Genomic DNA, 12,401 nt, shown 5'->3' with positions numbered 1-12,401 from the left:
TCAAGATTCATCCAAGCTGTAACATGTGTCAGAATTTCATAAAAATATGGAATGCTTCACGAATTTGCATGTCATCCTTGGGCAAGGACCATACTAATCTCTTCTACATCATTCTAATTTGAGTATGTGTGCAGCTGAAGTGAGCACCATCATAGCAGTTTTAAGGAGTTGGTGCCACAGGTGACTTTGCCCCTGCGTGGTGCCCCTGGGAAATTATGGATCTGCTAACTGGGCAGAGTTGTCTGATCAGGTACATCACTGGGTGGCACTGATTTGGCGTCTGCCGGTGGTTCTAGTGCGTTTGGAGGCGGCTGGTGGGGAATCTTCATTTTGTTCACTCCTATGTTTACAATGAGGTATAATTGGTCTGACACCTTCTGCATTTCTTCTGTAAGTGAGGAATTGTTATTGAGCAAGCTTTTCTCAGCTCCTTGAGGAGATAAATGGCAACAATCGATCGTGGCCGTGGCCATCGTCGTCATCACAGGAGTACTGAATGGCCCTGGGAAGGGAGAGGAGAGGGCAGTCATGTTTTCCCCAGCACACTTAATGTCTGGTATTCAGCACAGGAGGTTGGGACTGCTAGTTCCATTTCATACATGAGCAAATTGGGTTCAGAGAGAGGAAAAACTGACCCCGAGTCACACTGTTGGTCAGGGGCAGAACCAGCCTTCAAAGAGAGATTTCTGTCAGATCCCAAAGCCCACATTTTTTTTTTTTTTTTTCCTGTGACGTGCCCACCCAATCCTTGGGGGTTGGGAGCTAAGGACAATTAGATGCAGGAAAAAGGTCCACATCCATAGAAACTTGGATGAGGAGAAACAGAGAGAGAGAGATAAAGATATACAGAGAGAGAAAAAGGCCTGATGAGGGGAGGGGACCTCGCCTGGGTCGACTCAGCCTATGATGGTAGAAACGTTGCTTTAGGGGACAGAATGGGAGCAACGTGGCTTAATTGCAGCCCTGGGGAAATCACAGGGTGTTTCCATTAGCCACCTGCTCAGTGTGAGCCACCGAGGCGATGCAGCTTCCAGAAGGTCCCGTGTTGTCTTGGGTGGGGGGCCTCAGGAAAAGCAGGATGTCTGGTTGGGGGAACGTGACTCTGTTCTCTGGTTCAGACCCCGCCCACCACCCCCATACACACAGAGGAGGGCCAAAGACAGATTGGCGTGTGATCGGTGAGGGGCCGCTGCGAGGCAAGCTGGAAAGCGTGTCCCGAAAAGATGGTGGGAAGGAATGGAAATGTTCACTCTGGAGAAGTGGAAACTCAAGGGGGTGGTGGTGAGGGAGCTGGTGCACAATTTGGGAAGCGCTGAAATGTGTTCAAGAAAGAAATGCCTTGTCCTGGGTGTCTCTGTGGGGTTGAGTTGGGGCCAGTGGGACCAAGCAGCAGCCGTCAGACCATAGCAATGTGAGCAGGGATTCTGAGCAGCTCGGAGATGCGCGAAGCTGGGGGATGGGGGGCTGCCTGGTGTGTCCCTGGAAGTGTGTGAGTGGAGCGCTGACAGCCAGGAGGTCGATGGGCCCCCTCAACCCGGCTTTCCTGTGGTCTGCAAGTGGAGATGGCACAGGGAGAACTAGAAAGAGCCGGCATCATCTTGGTGGGTCAGCCAGAGAAGTGCTAGGCTGGAGGGCAGGCTGGGGGCAGCGGAAGAGACAGGCCGCCAGAGCTCAGCTGGCTGGTCCAGGAGCTGAGCTGTGTACCTGCCTCACTAGCCCGTATTTAATCTAACCTCATGCTGCGGTATTCATCTCCATCCCTGTTGGGGCCAGATGACTCCCTCCGTCAGAATCACTACATATGCTAAGCTTGCGATGGACCAGGCATGGTTTAGATTACAGGCACTGACTCATTTCGTCCTCAGAGCAACTCTGTGAGGGAGGCCCTATCATCTGTCCCCCTTTACAGAGAGGTTAAGTGGCTTTCCCAAGGTCACACAGCCGGTAAGCGATGGCACTGGGCTTTGAGCCCTGGTGGTCCAGTCCCAGGCTCACACTCTCACTCCCGGCTTTATCCCCTTGATGAAGGAGCACCATGGAACAGGATGGAACTTGCTCCTGATACTGTCGTCCCAGCCAAAAATGGGGGCTGGCGATTTCCCAAACCCTTGCCAGGCAACTTGATCTGTCACATTTCCCGAGTCAGGGAGCAAAGGCAGGGCCTCCCCAGGTCAGATTCTCACCGGTCACCAGGTAAGCCCTTACTCTGGGGAGATGAGTGGAGAGGCAGCCTGCTGGGGCTTGGCTCACTTTGGTTGAATTTCCAGTAATCCCTTCATTCACTCAGCCAGGGCTGGACTAACACTGTCACCACATTTCTTCTGAAAAAGACTTTTAAAGCCACATGCAGGGGGGAACATGTCCTGCTGCTGTGAATGTTGAAGCCACGATGTCTCCTATCAGCCCAGACAGGATCCAGGGGCTGCTCACATCTCCCAGGGTCTAGCTTGCATGAGATTTGCCAGCCACAGACCCTCGAGGCCTGGATGTCCACTATCAGAGATACATTACTTTTAGTTCAGCATCACCCACCCTTTATATATCCAACCCTCCAGTGGAGTTTACTGTGTGCCAGACACTGACCCGGGTTCCTTATGAGTCATGAGTCATTCAAATCTCATAATAACCCTATAGAGCAGAGATTATAAATGCCCCATTTTTTCCAGAAATAGGATATTTCTAGGAAACTAAGGCACAGACAGGTAAAGGAATGGCCCACGGTAAGTGATTACTGCTAGGAAGAGGCAGACCCAGCGTTTGACCCCAGCAGTGTAGCTCGAGACTCTGTGCTCCTCACCACTGCCCTCTCTTTCTAATGGTCACTGTTCCTGAGAGGGGTGACATTCATCATGGTGATTGGATTTATCAGGGAGTTTTCATAATAGAGACTTACACAACAGAAGTACAAGGGTAACTAGTAGATGAAAGTGGAAAAGCAGGAACAGGGTGTAGCAACGGAGGACCAGAGGGGCCCGAAGCCTCAGTTAGGCCCAGGGCTAGCCCAGCCTTTGGACCGTGGGTAAAGGGAGGTGGTACTGTCACAGGACAGAGTCTTGGGAAGGGGCTGGACCACAGGCTGAGTGGGAGGTGGAGAGTCAGAGCACTCCTGGGGGGCAGACGAGCTTGAGTCAGGCCTGGGGGAGCCCCAGAGAGACCCCACTGAACTTGGAGGCCCCAAGAGTCAAGGGAAGCTGGAAGAACCAAAAAGAAGGGATGAAGCTGTCCAGCATCATGGAGAGAACGCCTGGGGAGGCAGAGAGCGCAGAGGCCCAGACCGAAGCCTTCAAGACCAATTGTCCTGGTGCGGGAGCTGTCCCGGAGCTGGACAAGCCTCCCTGGCCTGACCCATCTGTTTGGGGCGCCAGGACTCACATAGGAAATGGCAGGATTCCTACCACCTGCCAGAGGGCATAACAAGAGCCCCGGCCAGTAGAACTCTGAGATGGTGGGCTGCCCCCCAGGTGCGCTGTCCAGTGTGGCAGCCGCTGGCCACATGTGACTACTGAGCCCTTGAAGTGTGCCTAACGTGACTGAGGAACTGAGTTTTTAATTTCATTTAAATTTAATTAGTTTGAAGTTCAATTTAAAAGGCCACGTATGGCTACTATTGGACAGTGCCGGTACAGGACATTCATTTCATTCACCTGCCTTACAGAATGTTTTTGAGGGCCTACTATGTGCCGAGTGTTGTTCTAAAGGCTGGGGAAACATCAGGGAACAAAGCAGACAAAAAAGCCTGCTCTTAGGAGTGGAAGGAGAGAGAGAGTGAGAATTAACAGGAGGCCTAGTAAATAAGCAAATGATAGTGTCTGTCAGGCAATAAAAGTAATGGGAAAAGATGGAACAGAGTAAGGGGCTGGGGGGTCAAGGTAAAGATGGGGGAAGCCCTCAACGTTAAACGGGACGGTCAGAGGAGGTGACGTTGGAGCAGAATTGAAAGAGGTGAGGCAGAGAGCATATGGACATCTGGAGAAAGAGCATCCAGGCAAGGGCAACAGGTGGTGCAAAGGCCCTGTGGCAGGAGCACCCTTGGCAACACCCTGAGGAACAGCAGGGAGGCCAGGTGACTGGTGCAGAGTGAGCAGGGTAAGTAGGAGGAGAGGAACTCGGAGGGATGAGAGGCAGGTCACAAGGGGTCTGGGGGCCACATCAGGACTTTGACTACGTGAGGCAGGCCTCACTGGGGGCATTGAGCAGAGGAAGGACTTGGTCCGATCTGGGTTTTAACAGGATCCCTCTGGCTGCTGGTAGAGGAGAGGTGGGGGGAGGGGAGCAAGAGGGTTCATCCAGAGGCCAATGCAACCAAGAGTTTTGATCCCCACCCTGCCTGCTGTTCTGAGGGCTGTGGGAATGGATATTGGGGTTCTCTGCCTCAGAATCTCAGTCATGTTGAATGTTCCTCCTTTACTTGCTGATGGGGCAAAGTCATTGCCAATAAGACAGAGTGTCTCAGGGCACCCAAGGGAGCCCCATGTTCTCAGGAGGGGCACAGGCAGTAGGGCAGCGACAGAGCCTGGCCCCGGGCCCCTGGCCTGTCTCAGAAGTTAATGAGAGGCTCCGGATTCTTGGAGCCCTCACTGAGTCACGCCACCTCTATGGTAATCCTGCTCTAAAGAGCAACCATGGGCCTTCCCCTGTTATCACTCAGGGCCATGCATTCAGGGAAGGCCAGCCTCTGGCACCAAAACCAGAAGAGGGGATTCTACCACTTGTACCGGTATTTCCCGTACTTCTCTCTAACAGCTCTCTGATCCTGAGACTAGAAACAACAAATATAAAACAGATTCTTCCAGATCCATAGCACTCTGTCCCACTGAGTTTGAACACAGCCTCAGAATCCTTCTCAAAACTGGCACCCAGCAAATCCTCAGAGTTGGCACACAAGACACAATGTGTTTGCAAGGCCTCTAGAACCTGGCTCCTGGCTACTACCTTGGTGACTACATTTCCTACCACTCTCCCTTTCCCTCACTCTGTTTCTGTCATACCGGCCTCCTCATGGCTCCTGCCTCAGGGCCATTGCACTGGCAGCTCCCTCCGTGGGAAAACTGCCCACAGACATCCACATAGCTCCCTCACTTCCTTCAGACTTCCCATGAACATTCAGAAGTAGCAAAACAACCCTCATGGGACTCTCATCTCTACCCCTAATTAGCTATAGGGGGTAATTTAGTTAATACCTGTCTCTAAAATGGGGAGCATAATTCCGAAAGGTACTTCCCAGGGTTATCAAGAGCATTTATTGAAATAATGTGACAGTGCTGGCTTCAAATCTTGGCTAGGCACAAACATTCTCTCTATGAGACCTTGGGCAAATCACTTAACTTCTCTGAGCCTTGATTTCTTCTTCTGTAAAATGGGGATAATAATAGTACCTCCCTCATAGAGTTGCTGTGAGGATTATACTAGTTAATACAGGTAGAGTACTCAGAACACTGCTTGACATATAGTGTGTTCAATAAATGTTAGCTGCCTTTGTAGTAATATATGTTTCTGTTTTGGGTTTTTAATTGCTGTCAAACAGTTACCCTGACTCTAAGACTTGCTTCCTGCTACGATCTGATGCTGCTCAGTTCAGTTCACGGTAATACAGTATAGGGAAGACCATGCTTGGTGGCCTGGAAGCCCTGGCTAACAACACTGGCTCAGCTGCCTTCCAGCTGTGTGACCTTGAGCAGGTGACCGATCTGCCTGAGCCTCAGTTTCTTCATCTGTAGTGTGGGGATAATTATTCCTACCTCATAGAGTCAGTGTGCAGAATCAGAGACCCAGCCTGTCAAGTGCCGGGCTTATAGTACGTACTCAATGAATCGTACGCCAGATAGAACCAGCCACGTCTCCTGTGCTCCCTTGCAGTTGTGCAGGAAAGCAAACAGGCCCCTTTGGGGCTGGCAGGTAGAGGGAGAGGCTGGGGAGCCAGGCTGCTTGCCTTGGTTTAATGAGTCCCTTTCATGTGCCCTGAGATGTCATGGCCGGCCAGAGAGGTTGGCAGGCTGGTGGTTCTGTGAAGAGCCAGTAATGAGGGTGCAGAGCCAGGGAAGTGGAGTGAGGGCAGCTTGACATGGCGTCTCCAAATTAGTGCTGGGGCTCAGCAGGCAGCCAGCGCATCATCGGTGGGGGAGGGGAGGATGAGAGCACCTGAAAGTGGTGCTGCTGGGAGCTGAGGGGGATGGAGGCTGGAGGTAAAAGAGGTGGTGTTTGCTGACAAGTCCAGGAAGGCAAGAATCGCATTTCTTGTGTAGACACCAGCACCGACTTCTTCCTCTTACACAAAGACACAGGCACCTCTTCAGTCACCCACACACACATTCACGCCATCTTTTTCTCTGTCACACTTACACATAACAGACTCCTCAAGTTCACCTCATCCTATCTGCAGGGGCCTGGATTAGCCAGGAGAGGCCAACTACTACAGAAAATGGATGCAAATGCATAAAGGCTCAGACACGGCAGAATTTGATTTCTCGCTCTCCTGAGAGTCCAGGGCAGTTTACCGGCTTAATCAGGAGGCCTTCCTCACGTGGAGACTCAGGCACCCGGTCTCCAGCATCCCTCGGGTGGGCCTTGTTGTCATCTGCCTGGCCAAGGCTGGTCACTGCACCCAGGGTCCAGCCAGCAGAGGGGAAGGAGAGTCAGGCAAGTACTCCCGCTCTTGTAAGGCCTGGCACAGAGGTGCACACACTGCTGCCATCATATTCCATTGGCCAGAACTCACCACCTGGACATCACTAAGTGCACAGTTGGCTGGGGAATGCGGTCTGGACTGAGCCCACGAAAGGGGGACAGTAGACTTCGGTGGTCAGCTCATAGGCTTTGCCCTGAGGCCCAGGTGGAGACTCTAAGAACCTCTCCCATCTCCGTTCCCAGATGCCCCAAATAGTAGCTTTAATGGCAGCAGTTAGGAAACGGCAAACTTGGTCTGCAAGTGTCTCTGGGAGAGGTTACAAGGGATGTCCCCTCAGGAGTGTTAGGGGACATGTGGAGCCTCTGGGGGACTGGGTGGAAGAGGGACAGAGCAGTGACCACCATTGTCTGGAACTAGGACCTTTGTGTACTATATATAAGTGAACACCTATACGCACACACACACACGCACACACACACATGCTCACATATACCCATGCAGCCGGCTCTCAAATGATAGACATGCAGACATGCCCCCCACACGTCGTTTCACACACATGCACGCACATTCATCTGCACTCACACACCCCAACACTATCTACATGCAAGTCCGTAAAGGTTGTCAGGGGTGTGCTTCAGAGATGTAGAAAACGCCTCTCCCGAGAGATCCTCAGGACCAGGCAGTGTCTAAGGGTCACCAGCTATCGTATTTAACTAAGAATCCCTGACATTTGTACAGGCCTTAATATTTAACAAAGCAGTCTTTCATTCACTGCTCAACTATAGGGTAAATATTTACTCAGCAGTGATGCAAGGCCACATATGATGACTGGCAACAGAGATGCAAAGGTGAAGACACAGCCCATGTCCTCCGGGGAGACACAGGCATCCGCCGAGAAGGGCTCTAGCAGAGGAAGGCAGGGGGGCTGTGGGAGCAGAGAGCAGAGGTTGGGTCAGAGGTGATGTTGAGTCAGGCCTCAAAGGATGAGGTCACCAGGTGGAGAAAGATAAGTGGTTTCTAGGAAGAGGGGCTGCCCTACACAAAGACGTAAGGTGGTAGATTTGGAGAGTGATGAGTGACTCCGAGAAGGTGGCAAAGTGCTTCCTCCAGCTGGGGTTCTACTAGATAAGATGTGCTACTGCTGACATCAAGTAATGATATTTTTTTCCCAAAGTGCAAGGAAAAAATAAGTTTTTCCTTCTTGTGTAAATTATATGTCCTTGTGTCACCTAGGATTCAGTAAGGAGAAAAAAAACCAAAGAACACTCCAGATAGAAGAGGGAATTCAGTACTGGGGTTGGGTAAAGGTGATGGGATTGTTGAGAGGTCAGCATCACAGAGATTAGCTACAGCAGGAAGCCACTGCCACCACCCACCCCGCCCAAGGATGGAGGTAATGGAGGAGATGGTTTGATCGGAGCCTAAGATCCAGGTCTCTCTGGCAGGAGGTAGAGCCCCTGGAGCTGGGATCACAGAGGAGGCTTAGGAGCTGAGAGGGAGACACCACTTAAAGCAGAAAAAGGAAGAAATACCTGGTTTCTCCCCTCCTCCCACCCTCCAGTCTTCCTCTGGGGCCTCCAGTGGCCAGCTCTACCTGGGAGGCAAAGGAGCCTGGGAACAGGCAAGGGAGCCTGGGAAATGTAGTTCCTCATTGTCCATGGGAGGGCCGGTGAAAGGGAAGACAGACCTGAGAGTCAATAGCAGAATAACCAGTACACTCCCGTGTGATTTCTTCTTAAACCTCTGCTATCAGCTGTAAAAATTTGCTAGTGTTAAACTGTTTGTAGTAGTAATAGTGGAGTCTGCTTCCCAGGATAAGACGGCTAAACACTGAGATGATTTCTGGGCTCAGAGTCCATCTCCTGTGTCCTGGGATTGTGGTGAAGTTTAAATGCAATATTGAATGTGGAAACCCTTGTCACATACCAAGTGTTCAATAAAGCAGCCAGCCCGTCCCCTCCTCCATGGATATGCTCTTCCATCGCTCACGACCCAGAGAGGTGGCGGAACAAGGTGGGTCAGAGTGGACAGGAGTCGGACTGCCTGGGAATGAATGCCAGCTCTGCCATGTTACATCTGCTTAATACCTCTGCAGAACAAGGGTCACGACAGTGGCTGCTTCAGAGAGTTGCCGTAGGGCTGAGTTGATAGAAGTAGGACACCAAAAACAGAGCCTGGAACACACTTACCATTAAGTGTTTGCTCTACTATTGTCACCGTTCTGGGTGTGCACAGCTCCTGCCCCTCCAACTCACGTCACTTCCCTGAGGGGGGAGGAAGTGGGCCCGTGTAGCCCTGGGCTCTGCACAGCAGTTGGCCCAGCAGACCTGAGGCTCTGCTGGTGGAGAAGCGTGAGCCTCAGTGGGCTCTGAATATTGCTCCACGGAAGGGGGTGGCTGACCTGCCACAGGCCCGGGGCGGGGAGTGCAGTTTTCATTGAGATGAGGAAAAACGTCCGAGTTTGTGGAAAGGCATAAGACCAGACTGTGGATCTAGAAGCTAGTGTTAAAGCCCCAACTGCCTCATCTTGGCAGTCCCAGCTGTGTGACCTGAGGCAAATCACTTAGCCTCTCTGAGCCTTGGCCATTCCTCTTCTGTGACATGAGGACACAGCATTACCACGATGGCCAGGTGAGACAGATAGACCTAAGGGGCTGGCTTGCAGGGCGCATGCTGGATCTGGGCCCCGACCTCCTCCACCCGCCTCTTCCGCCCCATGCACTGTAGCTATGGGTTGGGGATGGGGACGGGGGCAGACTCAATTTCTTCCATGTGGCTTCCCCAGCAGCTGTGCGGGCCAAGAGTGAGGAGGGAGGCGGCAGCCTCCAGGGCTGCCCACTGACGGGTTGTCAATACCTGCCTGTCAGTCCCAGCATCCGTGCACGGTTCCCAGGTGGAAGTGTTCAGGCTCCAGTATTTCATATTTGAGATCTCAATTAAGCTGCCTGGCTCTGGGTGTGAGGGGTTGACAGGCACAGATGGTGCCCTGGATTAGTAGGGGACAGGAAAACAGAGGGCTCTTTGAGAGTGGAGGGAGATGGGGAAGGCTGCAGGGAGAGATGTGGCACCTTCAGGCCGAGGTATTTCTGCAGGAGTGTTTAGGGGGTGAGACAGGTGTCATTTCTAGGGACGCCACCAGAAGGCATCATACTTGAGAGATCACAGTTTGCATTCACGCTTCCTGAAGGTCCAGGCAGAAGGGGCCCAGGCTATGGTGACGGGCCCCAGTGAGGGGAGACTGCTGGCCCCTCAGACCCTCCCTTAAGGTGAGAGACCAGTCAAGGCCTCCCCGACCAGTCATACCCTTTCCCAGGTGTCTTTGGATGCGTCTGGCCTGCTATGGCAGTGATGGAGGACCCGGCCCCTCCCTCTGAGAAACAGTTGCCCACCATTCTTCAGCATTGCACCGTGCCCTTCCCCTCCAAGCAACACCCCCCCTTTCTACCTCCAGTTTTCTTCTGCTTAGTCCCCAGTCTGCACCAGCGAGGTTCTCCCTCCTGAGGCATGAGAAAGCCACGTGGAGATGAGGTTAGAGTTGGTCCCTGAGGGCAGGACCTTGTCTGTGACTCAGGACAGCGCCAGGCTCAGAACAAGGCTCAGTCAGTGCTGAGGAATCTCGCAGGACAGACGAGGGGTGGACCCAGCCTCTGGGAGGGTGCTGAGGGGCCAGGGCCGACCTTACTCTCACCCCCACTGTCCAGAGACCCAGGGACTATTTGCAGCAGACAAGGCAGAAATGGGGAGGTGGGGAGTCCCTTTTGTTCAGTTTTTGCTTCTTCACACCTTTAATGTCTCTGCCTCTCCTGTCCCTCCCTCTGCCTCTCCCCGTGTGCTTCCTCTCTCCTCTCTGCTGAATCTCTCCCCTTTCTTCCCTGAACCTGCATCTCTAACCAATTTCCACTGTCTCTACCGTCAACTATCCCCCATCTCATTCCCTTCTTTTATTTCCACATCTTCTGGGTTGTTCCCTGCAACTGATCGCCGGTGTCTTTCTCTGTGTACCTGCTTCTGGCACTTCCACCCTCCACCCCGGAATCTCTCTCTCTCGTTTCCCTTTTCGCCCCAACCTGTCTCTGTTCTCTCACCTGGGTCCTGGGTCCCCCTCCTCCCCCTCCTCCCCCTCCACTTTGTCTCCCCGTCTCTCCCTTTTCCTCTCTCTCCACCTGTCACCCTCTTCTGCTCTGCCTCATTCTGTGTCCTTGCGTCTGTGGCTCTCTCTCCCTCTCCATCTCTCCTGTCTCTGTCACCCTCTCTCTTTTCTACTTCTCCTCTGTCCTCCCATCACCCTACTGTTCCTCACCATCCCCCCCCTCTATGCCCACCCACCCCCCGCAGGATGATCCCAGCCTCCAACAAGGCCTTCGTGGTCAACAACCTGGTGTCAGGGACTGGCTACGACCTGTGCGTGCTGGCCATGTGGGATGACACGGCCACCACGCTCACGGCCACCAACATCGTGGGCTGTGCCCAGTTCTTCACCAAGGCTGACTACACGCAGTGCCAGTCCATGCACAGCCAGATCCTGGGCGGCACCATGATCCTCGTCATCGGCGGCATTATTGTGGCCACGCTGCTGGTCTTCATCGTCATCCTCATGGTGCGCTACAAGGTCTGCAACCAGGAGGGCGCCGGGAAGCCGGCGGCCACCGTCAGCAACGTGCACTCGCAGACCAATGGGGGCCAGCCCCCCGCGCTGGGCAGCGCGCCCAGCGGGGCCCCCGCACCTGGGCCGCCCAAGGTGGTGGTGCGCCACGAGCTCATGGACTTCAGCGCTGGCCTGGTCCGAGGCAGCGACTCCTCTTCCTCCAGTTCCCTGGGCATCGGGGAGGCTGCAGGGCTGGGACGGGGCCCCTGGAGGCTCCCACCCCCTGCCCCCCGCCCCAAGCCCAACCTTGATCGCCTGATGGGGGCCTTCGCCTCCTTGGACCTCAAAAGTCAGAGAAAGGAGGAGCTGCTGGACTCCAGGACCCCAGGCGGGAGAGGGTCTGGGACATCGGCCAGGGGCCACCCCTCGGACCGAGAGCCACTGCTGGGGCCACCCGCGGCCCGGGCCAGGAGCCTGCTCCCCTTGCCTGTGGAGGGCAAGGCCAAACGCAGCCACTCCTTCGACATGGGGGACTTTGCGGCTGCGGCTGCGGGAGGGGTCGCCCCTGGTGGCTACAGCCCCCCTCAGAGGGTCTCGAACATCTGGACAAAGCGCAGTCTCTCTGTCAACGGCATGCTCTTGCCCTTTGAGGAGAGTGACCTGGCGGGGGCTCGGGGAACTTTTGGCAGCTCCGAGTGGGTGATGGAGAGCACGGTGTAGGCCTGGGTGGGGGGTGGGCATCCTCCCTCCCACCCTGTCAGGGTGAGAGAAGAGGAAAGCATCTTTACCCACAAGTCTTTGTGGCGTTTCCATGGTGATGTTTACATCCAGGGACAGTTTTGTCTCCCTGTCAACGGCCTCCCCTCCCCACCACACCACGCACACCACCTTCCCAGGCCCGTCCCCCACCGCCCATCCGGCTGTGCTCAGGGAAAGCAGACTCGATGGCTCAAATGTCAGGCTAAGCCCTGAGTGTTTGGAAAGGCGGGGCTCCTGCCTTTCTAATCACAAATGTAGCCTATAAGCAAGTGGCTTTGCATTGCTGATGGTTCCGGTGTTGTTTTTATTTCTTAATTTCTTTCTTCCACTTCCCCGACTCCTCCTCTTCAGTGACACGGATAACGGAGAGTTTACACACGAAAGCGGGTTCCCAGCAGCCCTGGTGGTGGGGGATCATTGCCAACTGAGAAG

General features: G+C 53.9%; 1 protein-coding gene across 1 annotated transcript in view; it reads left to right on the top strand.

Moving 5' to 3' along the window:
- The window catches only part of LRFN2 (leucine rich repeat and fibronectin type III domain containing 2), a 36,420-nt gene extending 24,305 nt beyond the window's left edge, over positions 1 to 12,115 (top strand). The window contains exon 2 of the mRNA XM_079713672.1: positions 10,961 to 12,115. Coding sequence (XP_079569798.1) covers positions 10,961 to 11,930 — 970 coding nt within the window. The 3' untranslated portion in view covers positions 11,931 to 12,115. The remainder of the gene's footprint in view (positions 1 to 10,960) is intronic.
- Positions 12,116 to 12,401: the final 286 nt, after the last annotated feature.

This window comes from Hyperoodon ampullatus (assembly GCF_949752795.1).
Source record: "Hyperoodon ampullatus genome assembly, chromosome: 10".
Taxonomy (NCBI): Eukaryota; Metazoa; Chordata; class Mammalia; order Artiodactyla; family Ziphiidae; genus Hyperoodon; species Hyperoodon ampullatus.
This window is presented reverse-complemented; position numbering and strand designations above follow the sequence as displayed.